The sequence below is a fragment of the Lutra lutra genome, chromosome 14, assembly GCF_902655055.1.
Source record: "Lutra lutra chromosome 14, mLutLut1.2, whole genome shotgun sequence".
Taxonomy (NCBI): Eukaryota; Metazoa; Chordata; class Mammalia; order Carnivora; family Mustelidae; genus Lutra; species Lutra lutra.
The window spans coordinates 77309704-77327046 of NC_062291.1; the positions used below are offsets into that span (position 1 = coordinate 77309704).

At 56.7% G+C, this 17343-nt stretch overlaps 1 protein-coding gene across 4 annotated transcripts in view; it reads left to right on the forward strand.

Moving 5' to 3' along the window:
• Positions 1-17343, forward strand: part of GRK5 (G protein-coupled receptor kinase 5) — a 216882-nt gene that overhangs the window by 191755 nt on the left and 7784 nt on the right. For all 4 annotated transcript variants that reach the window (XM_047701332.1, XM_047701331.1, XM_047701333.1 and 1 more), the window contains 7 exons: positions 2938-3001; positions 3943-4083; positions 6573-6763; positions 9130-9167; positions 10944-11033; positions 12509-12717; positions 16894-17031. In XM_047701332.1, the coding sequence (XP_047557288.1) occupies positions 2938-3001; positions 3943-4083; positions 6573-6763; positions 9130-9167; positions 10944-11033; positions 12509-12717; positions 16894-17031 (871 nt within the window). The remainder of the gene's footprint in view (positions 1-2937; positions 3002-3942; positions 4084-6572; positions 6764-9129; positions 9168-10943; positions 11034-12508; positions 12718-16893; positions 17032-17343) is intronic.

A 17343-nucleotide genomic window follows, 5' to 3' on the forward strand; every position in this document is an offset into this window, starting at 1 on the left:
CCTTTGTTCCTAGAGTTCTTTTTTTTTTTTTTTTTTTTTTTTTGATAGCACGTGAGCACATACAAGCAGGGGGAGCAACAGAGGGAGAGAGAGAAGCAGGTTCCCCACTGGGCAGGGAACGCAACACAGGGCTTGATCCCAGGACCTTGGGACCATGACCTGAGCCGAAGGCAGATGCTAAACCGACTGAGCCACCATGCACCCTTGTTCCTAGAGTTCTAATAACGATATCTGACACTCACACAGCAGCTTACAAAGAGCCTTGGGATACAGATGCCTTTTCAGAGTCGTTTTACTGAAGATACAAGGCTCAGAGAGGTTGATCGATCGGTCCTGAGTCACACAGCAAGGGCCTGGCAAGGCTGGAACCTGAAGCCAAGGCCCTTTGATCAAGTCCTTCCCCCTTACTCCACCCAGCACTCTGTTCAATAGAATGTGGCCATTGGCTTTGACTTTGCTTGTCTCTCCTGGCTACTTGAAATGGAGAAAGAGGCTTTTTAAATCTGTGTGTTAACTCTGAAGAAGTTAGGCCCTTTTGTGGGCATTAAGTCGTTGAAGCCACTAGGGCAGGAGCCTGGCCTAGAAATGCCCCTGAATGACTGACAGCACCCCACTTCCTCCCTTTCCTTTTTTTTTTTTTTTTTTTTGCTAACAAGATCATGGCCTGTTCGTGCTGTACTGTTGAAATATTAAAGGGATTTTCTCCCTCCCAAGGTTAACCGAGAAATTCCTCGGAGACTGTATTACACTCATTTCCCCTCGCAGAGGAGCTCTGTGGTAACGCCGACCGACTGTTTGTTCTCCATGTATCGTAAACTGTTAGGCCCGGGCGCCTTCATGTGGTTTCGAGGGCGGCTGTAGGGACGCTGCCCAGGGCCGCATGGCCCATGCAGCCACATGGAGGCTTTGCTGTCGCGGGCCGCTCGTGGGCAGGAGGACCCGGAGCCTTGGGAGTGTCCACTGGGGGGCGGCCCTGTGCTCCCAGCGGGGATGTAATCCGTGTGGCAAACCCCTCCCCGCCCTGCAAAGAAACAGAAGAGAGTGAGTCAGGGCTCATGAGCTCCAGACGGGCCTGCCAGAAAGAGCCACCAAGGGGCGGGGGGTTTGGGGCTGTCCTGTGAGAGGTGTGGCGTGAGGACCTTTGGGACCCGGCAGCAAGAAGGGTGGCAACAGAGGGTTCATTCAGGAGCTGCTGGGTGACCAGAGGCTCCCCCGTCTTTCTCAAGCTGACCCACTTATGTGGGGCAGCTCAGGCATACTCTAGCGTGTGCCCTGGTCCAGCCCCTGCGGTGGGGTTGGGGGATGCTCAGAAATAGTCCTGGAGGTCCAAGAGCTAAGTTTGACCTCCTAAAAGCGGATTGTTCTTTATCTGTTCATGGTCCAAGGAAGCTTGGGTTGTTTCCATCTCTTAGCCCTTGTGAGTAATGCTGCAGTGAGCGTGGGAGGGTAGATACGTGGTAGATACATACAACAGAGTATTACTGAGCCGGAAAAAAGAAGGAAATCCTGCCATTTGTGATAACATTGAGGAACCTGGAGGACGTTCTGCTAAGTGACATAAGCCAGACACAGACAGATCCTGCGTGATCTCACTTAGATGTGGAATCTCAGATAATGTCCCAGTCCTAGGAGCAGAGAGCGGCTGGTGACTGCCAGGAGCCGGGGGTGGGGGGTGGAGGTCATAGGAGATAGAGGTCGAGGGAGGCAAGGTTTCAGTTCTGGGAGACGGATAAGCTCAGGAGAGCTGACGTACAGTGACGTGACTCTAGTTCATGGTCCTGTATCTTGAAGTTGGCTAAGACAGGAGATCTTAAGTGTTCTTACCAGTGAGAAGGGAAGAGGGAACATGGTAACCATGGGAGGTGACAGTTAGCTTGATTGTGGTGATCCTTTCACAGTGTGTCCCTGTATCAAAGCATCAGTTGGGTACCATTTGTCAGTTACACCTCAGAAAAGCTGGGTTGGGGGCAGCTGACTATTTTCAGCCAAACAGGCCGGTGATGACCAAGCCCAGGCTGTCTGCACCCTGGAGTTCTTCAAGGCGATTTTAGATGGCCGTTTGTTCACTCTGTGAGGTCCCACCCTTGCCTCGGGATTAGAGGGTCTGTCTGATTAGACATAAATGGCTTTAGCTAATTAAAATGGGGGCCAGTGGGGCTCCTGGGTGGCTCAGTGGGTTAGGCCTCTGCCTTGGGTTCAGGTCATGATCCCAGGGTCCTGGGATTGAGTCCCGCATCATCATCCCTCAGCAGGGAGCCTGCTTTCTCCTCTCTCTCTCTGCCTGCCTCTCTGCCTACTTGTGATCTCTCTCTGTCAAATAAATAAATAAAATCTTTTAAAAAAAAATGGGGGCGAGGAGATACAAAGCAATGATTACTTCGTAAATAGTGCTTTGGGCAGACAGGAGCTTCTAGTGTTGCAGAACTGGGGGGGGATTGTGATGAAGGGGCCCTTGGGGGAGGGAGGGCTGGAGACCTGCGTTAAAGGTGACCAGCACCCTTTCCCTCTGGGGCCAAGAGGTGGGCAGGTGGACCAGATGTGCAGGTGTGGGGAGGGCTATTGTGTCCTCCCTGGGACACCAAACTGTGGGGCTCCTGGCCCCCTCCCTTCTCCCTGCAGAGAGCGCAGCTGCTTTCTGAGCTTAGCCACTGCATTTTCATTTGGAGAGAGAGGGAGCCACACGGAAAGTGCATGAAACAGCCCCTTCACACCTCTGCTCTTCCCTCCAAGCGAGCGAGCGAGGATTGCTTGGGTCCCAAGTCACAGGGGACCGAGGGCGGGTGGCCTGGGATTTGAACACCCAGCCCCAGAGCAAGTCCTTGAGGGACCCGTCTGTGGCGATGATTCGGAGGGCACGCAGGGCTGCGGTCGTCTGTTTCTTGTGGATTCTTCATCTCAACGCCATGAGACCAGTGTTGGATTCTTGCTTTTTTCCAGGCAACCGGTAACCAAAAACACCTTCAGGCAGTACCGAGTACTAGGCAAAGGGGGCTTTGGGGAGGTGAGTGAACATCCGCGTCTTCAGTGGGAAGTTCCCCTACTCCTGTCCCTGTTTCTGTCCCTTCTGGATGGGCTTAAGGTGTACTGCGCCCCCTGGCGGGGAGGGAAGGTGAGGCGTGGGCCCGGGAACAGGAGGTGCTGCAGGGGTGGGAAAGGCGGCTGGCCGCAGGGCCCGTGGGATGGAAGTGCGCTTGGGGCCAGCCTCAGGGTGGCGTCTGGAGGGAGCAGTGGGCGTTCTTGGCTGTCTTTGGACGGAGGAGTGAGGGCATGAGGGACCCCAGAATCTTGGCCCCATGCTGCCATTAATGTGCTGTTGCACTTCATCTGATCATCCCAGTTTGTGAGGCAAGCCTTGATATGCCCATTTTAGAGATGAGGAAAACTGAGGGTCAGAATGGTTGATGACCCAGCCAAGGTCACACAACAAAAAAAAGGGTGGAACCAAGAAGATAAGAACCCAAATGGTTTGGCTCCTATTTCGCTGAATTATAGAGTCAGGGTTGTTAGGGGTCTCACACCCAAATAAGCCTATCTTCCCAGCAGCTGGTGCTATGTAGTCCCCAGCTAGCAATGGCCACATCTGGGTGGAAGCTTGGGACAGAGAAACTCTAGTTATCTCTGAGAGAGGGACAGCACTTTAGGCTTTGGCCGGTTATGTAAACAGCGGCATGAAATGTTTGCTTGTGCACCTTGAAAAGCTCTGATTTCCCGAAGGCTAGAGGGAGGGAACCAAGGGACACTGAAGCCAGTGCTTGAGGGCAGGGCCTGGTGCAGCAGTGGGCCCAAGGCCAGGCATCCGTAGGTCCTGTGACTGGGAGCACGCTCCGGCCAGGCTTCTGGCACATCAGTTCCCAGCCCTACCGACCCAGCGTCCTGGCCTTGGAGGAGCCTGGGGTCGGCCTTCACCTGTCCCATACCCTTGGCTTCTGTCTCGCATCTCAGGTCTGTGCCTGCCAGGTTCGGGCCACGGGGAAAATGTATGCCTGCAAGCGCTTGGAGAAGAAGAGGATCAAGAAAAGGAAAGGGGAGTCCATGGCGCTCAACGAGAAGCAGATCCTAGAGAAGGTCAACAGCCGCTTCGTGGTGAGTGTCCAGGGCCCAGTGCCAGGCCACCCTTCTAGTGACCAGGGCTCCCACCCCTTGGGAAGGGGGGGTCCTCCAGAGTGGCAGGTCCCCAGCCCGCAGGGAAGTGGACCGCAGTGAGGATGAAGCAGCGGAAAGGCGACCAGGCCTTCCCTCCATCACAAGGCTCCCCACGGCCAACCGTGGCTGACTTGCTCCAGTCACTCAAAACTGGCCTGGCTCCCCTCTGTGTGTGGGACCAAGGCCTCTGTTCTCCAGAACCACCTTGTAAACTCCTCAGTGGAAAAAGCAGCCTGCCCTGGGCCCAGCCAAGGAGCTGTGTTCCCACAGACCCCCGTAGGCTGGTTTCACCATGGGGGAGACCTGAGTGTCGATATCCTGGAGTGATGCCATCTTGTTTGTGTTCATTTTGTTACCATGTCTTGGCTGGGCTCTGCTGCGGTAACACACCACCCCCGAGCCCCAAGTAGCTGGACACAAGAAAGACCATTGTCACGCACACAGAGACCAGCCACATCTAGCCGCCCTTCTCTACCTTACAGCTGCCCCACCTAGAGTCTTACAAGTGTGTGCTGGCGGGTTTGTCCAGGGACCCTCGCTGCCTCAGCCGCTGGGACATTCCTCACACCGCCCACAGCCCGTGGGCCAGAACTAGTCACTGCCAGGGCCCGGCCAGCTGCAGGGAAATGTGGAAGAGCATGTGGGTGTTTGGTCAGCTCTCAATCCCTCTGCCACATGTCACTATAAAAAAACATGTACAGGGTGAAACTCCCACAGCACAGAGAGGTCTGAGATACAAACAAAAGCCTCCCTCTCCGGGTAACCATCCGAGCATGGGGGATTCACGAAGAGGCTTTCTGATGTTTTTAGCCAGTGGAGCCCTACCAGACGCCCTAAGCTGCAGTGCTCTCCCCTTGAATTGAGGTCCTTTCCTGTGGCCAAACCTACAGCCGTAGCTCTGTTTTTGATGCTGTGCACCCCCCTCCCTGCCGTGCAGCACGGAGATAACCCGTCATCTGCGCAACCGGTCCCCGTGGGTCCCTGCGCGCAGGTCACACGGCCAGTGAGGCTGCCGTGTCCAGCCTTGAACATCCCTTTGGCACATATCCAGGAGCGTGTCTGTAGGATGGGTTCCTGGTGGAGGAACTGTGGCATCAGAGGCCGCGTGCATTTCCCATTTGGTAGCAGTTCCCGAACGGCTCTCCGTCAGTGTCCTGGTCGAACGCCCACCAGCTGTGTGAGAGCAGGAGGTGCTGGCAGCCTAATGCTTTTGTCATTCCCCAGAGGGTGTGGTTTTCTAAGGCGACATTCAAAGCGGATGGGAGTATGCATCTCCGGGTCTCCTCTCAGGTTGCCCCCAGCGCCCAGCCTCCCTCTGTGCTGCCAGCCCCTTTCAGTGGGGACCACAGGTCACTCCCTCGATGCTGCCCATGGAGCCCTCATCATTGCAGGAAGGGGCAGCGCCAGCTCTCACCGGGGTTGGTGACAGTGGGTGCTACTCAGAGGGGAAGAGGGTGGTCTGCCTGATAAACGGGGTGGCACATCTTCGAGGGCCTGGACCACCCTTGACTGGGCCCCATCCACTGCCCCCAGCAGGGAGTTCACCCAGCGCCCTCCAGGAGCCCCTCCTAGGTCTCTGTGGGCAGGTGTGGGAGGGAGGGCCGGCCTGGCAGCTGGCACTGAGCACTGTCCCCAGAGCCCTCTTGCTCAGCTCGCGTTCTGTCCTTTCCTCAGAATAACTGCCATTGTTCCTGGCCTTTGCCTCCAAGTTTTATGGCCCTGCTTGTGCCCAGCCTGGTCCATAGTGGCCGGATTTCATTTGGACTGGCTCCCTATGTGGAGAAGGACAAGTACCACCAGCGGACTTTACCTCAGACCCAGCCCTGCTGCATTTCCCACAACCCCATGGTCCCCCCTGCATCCTTGAGCTGGTCTCCACCAGCAGGGAACTAAGTCCTTCCTATTAATGGTCCCTTTGACCAGATGTGTCCTGCATGCAGGCGGAGGCAGACTTTGCCGAACTGTGTTCCCCTTCACAGAGTCCCTCCGGCCACCTCTCGAGCCCACTCCCAGTGTCCCTGTGGTAATGAGACCCCAGCCCAAAAGGCATCTGGGCCCTGCTTTTCTTGGCTGGCCAACAAGGCCACCCAGTCTTCCCTGAATGAAGCACATGCAGGCTTTTTTGTCTGTGTAAACAAACATCCCGTCAGGCTTTCTAAAAGGGCAGAGTACCAGCCTGCGCTCCCCACTTTGTCTCCTCACCTGGAACCACAGTATCTGGACGTGTGTCCTGCTTCAGGCAAGAGGGGCAGTGGGCAGGGGCACCATGAGGCTGGCGGAGTGCCGGGCAGTGGTATGGAGCTGCTGAGGACCCCGCTCCCACCCTTCTCCCCCCCCCCCCCGCCCCGGCTTCACAGAACCTGAGGAGGATGAGCGGAAGTGGGTGGCAGTCGCTGGGACCTCACCTTCGTGCTGTCTTGTGCTCCCAGGTCAACCTGGCCTATGCCTATGAGACCAAGGACGCGCTGTGCTTGGTTCTGACCATCATGAATGGGGGTGACCTCAAGTTCCACATCTACAACATGGGTAACCCTGGCTTCGAGGAGGAGCGAGCCTTGTTTTACGCGGCAGAGATCCTCTGTGGCTTGGAAGACCTCCACCGGGAGAACACGGTGTACAGGTGAGCCGGCTCCCCGTCCTGTCCTGCCACCGGAGACCCACCCCATCCTCGGTCAGGCAGGCACCCCGCCCTGGGACTCAGGGCCTGGCCATTGCCATAGAGACTCACACCCTGGACTGCTTGGGGGCCAAGTGTAGGAGGCGATGTTCCCTCAGAATTGGTGAGTCGGGCCATACCCCGCGTCCCTTCCAGCCCAGCATGCGGGAAGCGCAGTGAGCCTGCTCCAGAAAGACCTTGGTGGGGTCAGCACACACGCAGGCAGCAGAATGGACGTTGGTCCCACTCCGTCCTGCTGGATGGATTCCACGAGTGGAGGTCTTCAGCCTTTTCTCACTGCCCCTCTCCAGGAAATTTGAAAATCTGTGTGCCCTTATACATTACGGAGACATCTGAAATAGTTTATCGTCTGTTAAAATAGGAGCTAGTATTTTGAAACTGAACAGTTCCATCACACTTTAAAAGGTATTCAGTAGAATCTGAGCGCTGTCGCAAAGTGATTTCCACCATTATGCATTTTAAAAATGCGTGAAAATTCTTCAAAGGCAAGGGATTCTCTATCATCCTTTTTTCCATCCTCACAGAATGTTATTATAATGTCATTTTCCCCCCAAAAGTCTGTCATTGATCAGCGTGCAGCCCTGTGATATGGGGATAGATAAGATTTTATTTTTTTAAATTTCCTTTGACCACAGGCTGTAAGTGTTAAAATAACGTCCACTGAGTTGCCGTTGTAATGATTATTAGTAGAACCCTTTTCTAATTGGGATCCTGGGGGATTTCACACCATGGAGCAGGGCGCCAAGGTCACAGAGCGGGAAGGACCCTGCTTTTCTTCTGTCACTTGGAGTCGGTTCCACGGAGAAAGGGCAAGTGGGAGCGGAGATCCCAGAGAATGCCGGGACAGGGCTTTCTTGTCTTGAGGATCTAGAAAGGCAGAAAATTCTTGAATTTTCTTCTTTAGGTATTCTTGAAAATGGCAGCACACGGGAGCCCTCTGGATGGTTCCCGCAGACCCAGCAGGCATGCACACCCCAACGTGAAAACCTTTGCTACAGAGCTCTTGGCCAAGACAGTTTTGAAAGCAAGAAGGAATGGCCTTGATGACTGGCTCTCCCCTCCCCCGCACCACCCCCACCATCTATCCATTTAGGCTCTTGTTCTGTTTTCATTCAAGTGAGAAGAGAAAAAATTCCCTATGGGTTGAAAAAAGAACTCCCCACTTGATTGCTTTTCACTTAAAACAAAAAGAAAGGTGGGCCTCCAAGTTCTAGTCCTTATTCTCTGGAAGAAGAGAACCACAGCGCCTCCCTGGCCTCCACTGCCTGCCACGGGCTCTCTGCAGGTTTGGGTTCTGGCCCGTGCCTGCTAGCCGGCTAGCTATCTTTCCAACCCTGCGGCTGCTGGCTTGCTCAGGTGGTGGCTCTTGCCCTTATTTGGAATTGTTAGCACATCAATAGAATGCCAGTTAAATAACAGTGGCAAAGTATTTTGTAATGAATAACTATGTACAAACCCATTATCAACTAGTGAGGCTGCCCCACTGGATTTGAACACAGTAACCATTCCCCACGAGGACAGCTGCCATCAGTTAAATAAGCAAAGCCTGTTGGTTGAGAATTGCATCCTCAGTCCAGATGCTAATGGCTTAACTGAGTCGCGCCGTCCCAATGCTGCTCTTTTACCCACAGAGAGGACCTGCCGCTAGTAAGACCGGACACTTCTGCCGCCTCCCAACCTCCATGGAGGAGGGGCGCACAATCTTATGAACAGTGATGATGTCACCAAAGAGAAGAGACAGCAGGGACAGAAGGATAGGGGCACGCCTACAGCTGTGCCTTGCCGCTGCGCTTTCTCCCAGGCGTGTGTCACTGCTGGACTGGGAGATGTACCAGGCTCCAGGTGTCTCCTTCCCAAAGGGGGTCCCTCCTGGACAATTCTCTGCCCCAGATCTGCAGCTGGTACTGTGTTCTCAGTAACTTCTCTTCGCTAATTCCCGGGCCTCGCTCTGCCTTCATCCCAGGGCATCCTGAGACCTCCAGGTGATCCCAGCCCCGGAGGGGTCTCTCACCATGCCAGCCAGAGCCACGCTCCGCCCTGGGGCCATCAGTGTGCAGATGGGAGCCAGGGCAGGCCTTTGCCTGACCCCTTCCCAGTCATCGCCAGGGTCGAGAAGATGCCTGGAAACAGCGGCGTTTGTCCTAGATAGCGGGAGGAGGGACATTAGTCCAGGATTGTCTGGATCCAGAGAGAGACCAGACAGTATGAACCAAGAGGTAGGAAGGAGACACGGAAAGAGGTCAACCCAGGTGGCCATGCCCTGATGCTCAGAATGCCCAAACTCACGTGCTTGCTGTCTTCTCTTTCAGAGATTTGAAACCTGAAAATATCCTGCTCGATGATTACGGTAAGTTGGGGAGCAACTTGGGAGACCCCTTTCCTGCTGTGTAGTCAAGATAAGCGTCACAGCCCAAAGGGAAGAGCGGGCCTTCCAGCAGAGCCTCTCAGAGGCTCTGAGACTGCCCTCTGGGACTGTGGGAGGGCAGTGGGCAAGTAGGGGGAGTAGGGAGTACCCACCCCTTTCCCCCACTCCCGGGTGCGTAAGGAAGGCAGTGGGCATGGAAAAAGCTCCTCCTTGATGAAGAAGTAGCGTGGCTTGGCCAAAAGAGAGGAAGAGAGAGACAGGGAGAAAGAGGGTACTGATTGAGGGGTCTGGAATTTCAGAGATCCTGGGCAAGTACTTAACTCTCACATGACTTCCCTGCACCCTGTCTTCCTCGCCTGTGACCTGGAAACAGTGGGCCCTGCTCTGCCCACTCCAGAGGGCGGGGGTGGTGGTGAGCCTCCAGGATGACTTGAAGGGAAACTTTCACCAGCTACAACCTGCTCTAGACATGTTCAGTATTATTCGTGCATGACCATTGCTTTTTGCTTGTGTGTGCATGTGTGTGCGCACACACGTACACACCCACTGGTAACCAGAGCAGCTACAGTAACCCCTCACAGCTGTTCAACCTTGCACAACAGGGAAACGGTGTTTACACCTGTTACCTGACTAGATCTTCCCCTATCTGCAGAGGGGGCAGGGCCAGCATCCCTGGGCCCCTTTGACAGATGACAAGATTAAAGCTTAGAGGAGCCAACCTGCCAAGGTTACCCAGCAGTATCAGTAGGGACCTGAGACCAGAAACCAGGGCCTCCCCCGATAGCATGCCCCAGATACCAGGCAGCCCCAGGCAGAGGGGAGGGAAGAAGGGAGGCAGGTCATTGGTGACCTTGGAGGGAAGTTTGAGTGTGGTGCTACCATGTGGAGGAGTGGGCAGAGGGCCCCGGGCCTGCCTTGGATGAACCCAGTGCACACTGGGGTTCTTGTTCCCTGCTGGTCTCAGAACCTGGTCTGCAGCCCAATGGCTGGAACCTGTGTGTTCTCTTCTCCCCCTGCCACCTTCTATTGGGGGCTGCTAAGCCAGGGAATCCACACAGCTCTGGCCTGGTGGGGAGGGTCCTTGATGTTCGGCCTTGCTGGGGTCCAGGCTATGGGGCCCTGGCAGGCATAGACAAGGAAGAGGGGGCAGATGTGGCCATGACCTGGCCTGGGTGGGTTGCTGAACAGGACAACAGCGAGACAGAGCTCTGTCTCAGCACTGTGTCATCTCAGCCTTTGGGGGTCAGTCCCCGACTCAGTACCATCTCTCAGTCTTCCTAAGGCCTGGACGACTTTACTCTGTTTCTCCAAAGATAACAAGACAGGACAGGGAGTTGCTTCCCAAGTTGCTTTCTAATTTTACCTCTTAGGCAAATCATAAAATTTCAGGAAAATCTCCCATTTTCCCCATGAAGCAATCCCAGAATCAGGCCAAGGCGTGTTAAACTTGGTGATCTCAGCTTTCCCAAAAGCCCACAAGGGCATTTTATGAGGTAGTTGGCCATTGTCCAGCCAAGTCCAGCCATCCTTTCCTAGTTTATGTTTTCTTCCTGAAAAGTAATGACTGACCCACGTGCTCTGATGCCTGGATTCTCCCAGGGGCCTGCAGTCACCCCGAGGGGCTGCTGATGATTCCCCTCCTTGCAGACCGACAAAAACTCGAGAATCCGTGAGCCTTGCCCAGGGGGTGTGTGGCCCTGCCCAGAGCGGTCCATACAGCCAGCCCAGGGACCTGCTGACGCTACTCTCCTCACTCAGGCCACATCCGGATTTCGGACCTGGGTCTGGCTGTGAAGATCCCTGAGGGAGACCTGATCCGTGGCCGCGTGGGCACTGTCGGCTACATGGGTGAGTATGGGTGTGGCCCCTCCCCAAGCCCACCTCTTGGGCCGCCAGCCTCTTTGTGCAACTCTGAGCAGTAGTAGAGGCACAGTGGGCAGTGGGAGGTCCTAGCCAGGGTGGGGGCGTGTTGGGCCCAGGGTTCAGCCTCCCTGAACTGAGCTCTCTGAACCCCTCATCCCAGCCCCACCTGCACCGCAAAGCCAAGCCACTCTCCACGTCAGAGGTCAGTGCTGGCATACTGCGCTGCTCAGGGGAGGCTGATCTCAAGGTGGGGGGCTGGTGAGCTGGCAGGCAGCCTCTCAGAGAGGCTCTGAGAGGAAGGGAGTCACTCAGAAATACCCAGAAAGGAGTGCACCACCTGCCATGTCACTAAGCAAGATGCTAAGTAGAGACCAGCCTTAGGCCTGACCTGCCCCCTGCCCCTCACCTTGCACGCTTACTCCCGGACCATCATCCTGAGGGCTACAGGAAGAGACCCGGAGCTCCCTCTGGTCCCCTGGAATCCCCCCTCCCAGTGAAGGACATCCCTGGGCTGCCTCCTGCGCATGGTGTCTCACACACATATGCCCACTCACCCCAGAAAGTGGGGCTCCAGAAAGCTCTGGGAGCCGGGGATGTCATCCCCTGCCAGGCTCGTGCCAACAGCACCTGCAGCCGATTCTGTATGTTGTCTCTGCTGCTGGAAGATGCCTTTCAGATTGTGTGTCATCTGGGAGCCTGTGGGGGGGTGTACCTCCATATACGCAGCTGTGAGCACCCCCATGCCGCTGCTCATGGACGGGTGGATGGTTGGACGGGTGACACGGCAATCGGTGTTTGTGGACACCTACATCTGTCTCCTTTCACATGGGGCATTGCCTGCGGCCACCCGCAGGGCATCTGGTGTAGGCTCACGGGCTTTTGCCTCTCAATGTCTATGAGTGTCTGATGACACGAAGCTTATCTTTTTCACACTTGGATGGTTAATCTAGAATATTTTCATCGAAGTAGTAGGGAAGCCATAGCGAGAGGTGGTTTTAATTCTGGGTAAACTTAAAATCATCTTTACTTTGGGTGGACACACCTTCGTTTCTAGAAATAAATATGGCCGTGGCACCTACTCCATGTCAGGTGTCACCCCCCCTTGCTGGGACACAGCAGTGAATAAGGCAGCTCGGATTCTAGTGGGAGGGACATTTCCTTCTGCTGTGGTCAGGCTTCTAAAGCCATAGTCCGAGCCTTTCAGGAGCACTGAGGAGAGCAGTCAGGGCAGGCTCCCTGGAGGAGGTGATGTTTATGGCTGTTGACGAGTAGGAGTCAGCAGGGGCAAGCGTGTCCCTGCCATGAAGCTTCAGGCCTTCTGTGAGCAGCACCATCACTGCTGGGTGCAGGACGGCCTGAGGCTCCGTTGGTATGACTGGCAGCCCTGGCCTCTTCTGCCCCAACTCTGTCCTGCCACCCGCTGTCTCTTACCCCTCCTGGCTCCACTCCTCTGCCCGCAGCTCCGGAGGTCCTGAACAACCAGAGATACGGCCTGAGCCCTGACTACTGGGGTCTGGGCTGCCTCATCTACGAGATGATCGAGGGCCAGTCACCATTCCGGGGCCGCAAAGAGAAGGTGAAGCGGGAGGAAGTGGACCGCCGGGTCCTGGAGACAGAGGAGGTGTACTCCCAAAAGTTCTCGGAGGAGGCCAAGTCCATCTGCAAAATGGTGAGCTCCTGGTGAGCCAGTCGCTCCCCACTAGGCCAGGTGTCTAGTAGCCTCTCCCCTCCTGCCCCAGCCGAGAGCAGCAAACAGGGCTGAAGCAGGTAGGGTCAGGACACACTAGGGCACAAGTCGGGAAGCCCCCAGGCCAGAGGAGCGAGTAGTGCTATTGTGGACCGAGGTTGTCACAGAGAGACTCCATGACAAGGGAAGGGGACTGAGGGGAACTGCATAAGACACCCTCCATCCAGCTTTGTTGGGGGAAATCATCATGGAGGAGAAAGGTGGTGATCGCAGCCAGTTCCCCCAAGACAGAAAGGTATCTTGGGGTATCCCATACCCTTGATCTTGGCTCCCTGCAGCCTCAAACTCTGGATCCCTGGGCGCTGGCTAAGGCCAGCAGGTGCAGCACAGGTGGTGAGGTGGTGGTGTTTTTAGCCTTTGAACATCTTACAACAGAGTTTTCCTTCCACTACCTGGAATGCTGGTCACACTGGCTTAGGTCCCACATGACAGGAATCTATGGGTAGTGGGATTTGACCGTCCACAGGGAGGGCGCAGGTGGGGAGTGATGTTCAGACAGGCTGGGCAGTCAGCGCCAGATAGCAGGGCCCAGGGTGCTGGTTAGAGGAAGCAGTGATAGGAGCCGTCAGAAGCGAAGCTGGCAGTGAGCGCGCCCCTGGCCTGCTGCCCTTCCCCTCAGCCCCGGTGGGCCCAACCCTGGCCAGAGGCTTTGGGGGCGGGGTGTGGCCCAATTCCATTCTCGCCTGGCTCTCAGGCTCCCAAGTTCTGCCTGTGTCTGCTTGGGGTCCTCCTTCCTCTGATGCCAGGCCCAGTGTGCTGTACTCCCACTGTAGGCCACTGCCCCCCAGTGCCAGCCATGTGGGGACAGGAGGGCCTGAGCTCCGGGGACTCATGAGCCCATGGACTTCCTCTCCCTGGGGCACTGCTGCCCCCAGAACAGCAGATGAGCAGGGCTGAGGCTGGAGGCTGCCCTCTGCCTCCTCTCTGACCCATGGACGTAAACCACAAAGCTGGAGTATAGAGAAGAGCAGGCCTGAGGAGCTGATTAATGCAGCAAAGCTTCTGTTTCCAGAAAAGCCAAGGCTGCCCTGTTAGTGGCCCAGGAACCATGTGCCGTAGCTCCCTGCCCTGAGGAGGCCCCTCTCCTGGGGCCGTCTACCTGCTGCTTGACCACTTCCTCCTGCCGGCTTCGGTCTGATGTCAGAGCCACGGGAAGAAGGCTTTGGGGCAAGAGCTACCGTTTGACCACTTCCAAAGGAGAAGAGCCTAGATCTGCCACTTAGGTGTGTGGGAGACCTAAGGAGGGATGGCACGTGTGCATGCAGACACCCACCCAAACCACAGGGCCAGGGGCTGGCCCGCAGCCGGGCACCTGCCCGCACGCACAGGGCTCCCAGAAATCCAGGGAGTCACAGCAGCCGGAGTCGGGGAGGGGGACAGGAGGAGTGAGGCAGAAGTCAGGTAGGTGGAATTTCGGGGTCCTAAGGGTGTTTGAAAACTGGGGTTGGGGGCTGCCAATAATACTTGGTTATGGAGGCAAGGTGTCTATCCAGTGGGACCAAACTGGGAGGAGGGAAGAGGAAAGTTATCAGCCATGGTCAGAGCATCACCAAATGTCCCAGGTCAGGGTTGGGGACTCAGAGAAGCAGAGCAGCCCCAGCAGGACATGGGACATGCAGAGAGGACAGAGACTTGGAGAGGGCCCCCTCCCTGTCCGCTGTCATCGTTCTTGGTGCCCAGCTTTGGGGCTCCAGGACCAGGGGCACTGCTGGCCCTCTGCTGCCCCCTGGTGGCCACCAAGGGAAAAGCGGTGAGCTGAGCCTGAGGCTCTGGACCGACCTTGGCCCATGGGTGTCAAATGTCAAACCAGTGTCCCCTCATCTTTCTCCGCTGGAAGAACAGACAAGGGCCCCTGGCTTTGCTTCCTCTTATTACAAATGCCCATCAGGTCTTAGGATTCTAGCCTTGGGGCTTCCGGCACCCCTCACCACAGTCTGTCTGGCAGCTAGGGTGGCCCTGTCCCCTCCAGGAGGCGCCAGCTCAGGACAGGGCCTGACTCTGAGGAAACCATGAAGGCTTGGGGTGCATGGAACAGTTTCTAGACTCTGGCAGCTCCAGCCCTTCCTGTCTGAGAAGGCTACTCCACAGACCGCAAGGAAGCTGGTCCCTGGCTGCCAGCTCCTTCCCTCATTCCATCTTGGCAGCCACAAGATCCTTTCCATTGTCCCTGATGTCCAGAAATTCATGCGTGTCACTGCCCTGGCCCTTGGTCCAGTCCCTAGGCCCAGACCTCCTGTAGATCCCTGCTGAGTCCCAGCACTGGCCCTTCAGCCATCTCAGCCTCACCGGCCTTCCAGCCCATCCCTTCTCCTCCTCCAGGAAGCCCACCCTGCCTGTGCCACTTGCCCAGCTCCCCCCACCTCTCCCACTTGCTTCTCCCGGTGTCCACTTGATACCAGAGTTGCAAACGGGCAGCGTGTTAGTGGATGTTCAGCCTGCATGGTGTTGTAGAAATAGGTGAATAGTGGGTTCATTGCCAAGATTTAAAATTGGAGAGATTTCACATAAAAACCTGGATTTTTAGCCCTGGGCTCTAGCAGGAACTGATGGGTAGCTTGGCACAGCCCACCCAGCCCACTCGGCCTTTATCATCCTTATTTGTGTCTTCTGTCTGGCCCACCCGTGCGGGCTCTGAGGTCTACAGCTGGGCGGTCCAGCCTCTACCCAAGGAGACTCGCCTCTTTGGGATTTCTCAGAACAAGGAGGAGCCTGGCCCAGCAGAGCTGATTCCTGGAGCTTTTGTGGAAAGGAAGAAACCCTGGCAAAGAGAGGCTGAGGCCCCGAGCCACCACTCTCTGGGCAGAACCAGCCTGGGGGGGGGGGGGTCGCTGGACCACAGCTGACAGCGGCTCTCAGGGCTCCATCCTTTCTAGGCTGTGACCTAGTGCTTGCCCTCGTGCCACCTTTGACTCCTTTGTTTGAAGGGGAATGGGGGGCCGGGGAATGGTTCCTGCAAGCCTCCCCCTCTGGACCACGAGCCCCGGGAGGCCCACCTGCGCACTGGCTGTCCACCACAGCCCAGCCCACATGGCTGGCAGCAAACGCGTGTGGACGGAAAGCACGCAGCAGGTGCCGGGGTCCTGGAGGAGGAGAGGGCTGGAACCCTCTGGGGTGCAGGCCGTCTGCCTTGATTTCAGTCTCAAAGCAAGCAGGGGGTTCCAGCAGCATACCAGGCCATGCTCAGTGGGGCAGGGAAGAGAGAAGCACAGGTGGGGTCACCTGACCACTGGATGCCTGCTGGTCAGCTCGTGGCCCCCCGGCATCACAGCCGGCCCCATCTTACCCCTTTCCCAGCACCCCCAGCACCCCCCTTCACTCCTGCCAGCCTCCCGGCCTCATTCACATCTTTAGGCCTGGCTGGTTGCTTCTGCAGACTCCTCCTCTCCTAGGAACCTTCCCACCTCTTGGTTCTGATGAGGACACTCTTCCACCCTGACCGTCCATCGCTCCCCACTACCTCCAGATCAAAACCCTCCTGACCTGGCCTTCAGGACCCTCCAGCAGCCTCCCTAGCCCGCCCCCTTCGCCCTGAGCCGTCCCCACGTCCTCATCCTTCACCCAGACTCAAAGGCTGATGTTCCCCAAGCCTGCCCTGCCCTTGCTAGTGCAGACCCTCCCCCTGATGCCCTCCCCACTCGGGGAAGCCTGTTGCAAACACCCTTTCCCTGGGAAACCTCCAGCCAACCCCCCCCCCCAAACTGGCCGCCAGGTTGTGTTCCCCTGCCGCCGTGGTGTCGTCCCTGTATTGTCCTGATGGGTGCCCCTCCTCCCTCTCGGTGCAGTGGTGTGCGCCAACCAGGAACACGTCTGCAGAGTACTTAGGAGTTGAGTAAATGAGCAGGGAGGCCTGCAGAGATGGGCATGCCACCTTGGGGAGGGCGGACGGGACTCCTGCTATCCCGCAGGCCCCAGGCACCGGAGCCCAGCCCCAGTGTGAGACCACCCTGGGTGCCTGGGGTGATGTGGGCACTGCAGAGGCTGGAGGGGGAACACTCGTGAAAGACATGGCCACAGTGCTCGAAGCCCCAAGCCCCTTGTGGCCTTCAGCAGGAGGAAAGGCCCACCAGGCATGACCCTCTCCGGGCTCTCTTGTCACAGCTGCTCACCAAGGATGCAAGGCAGAGATTGGGCTGCCAGGAGGAGGGGGCTTCGGAGGTCAAGAGACACCCCTTCTTCAGGAACATGAATTTCAAGCGCTTAGAAGCCGGGATGTTGGACCCTCCCTTTGTCCCAGACGTGAGTAGCCCCCCACCCCAAGCCCAGGCTGAGCCTGTGCACCCACTCACGACCTTGACTGCGTGAATCCTTGAGCTCCAGGAGGACAGGGCCAGGGGGCGAGGGAGGATGGCAGGTATGTGTGCTGTAACAGCGGCAGCTCGAGGTTCTGGGGCCCGGCTCCGTGGCAGGCACTGCCGTCAGCCGCATGCATAGGTGCCTCTACTGTCCCCACTTTGCAGGTGAGGAAACTGAGGCCTACAAGGGGGTATGTGACTTTCCCAGAGTTTCCAAGCATCACAGCTGGGAGCCCAGCCCAGGCCTGTCCAGCTG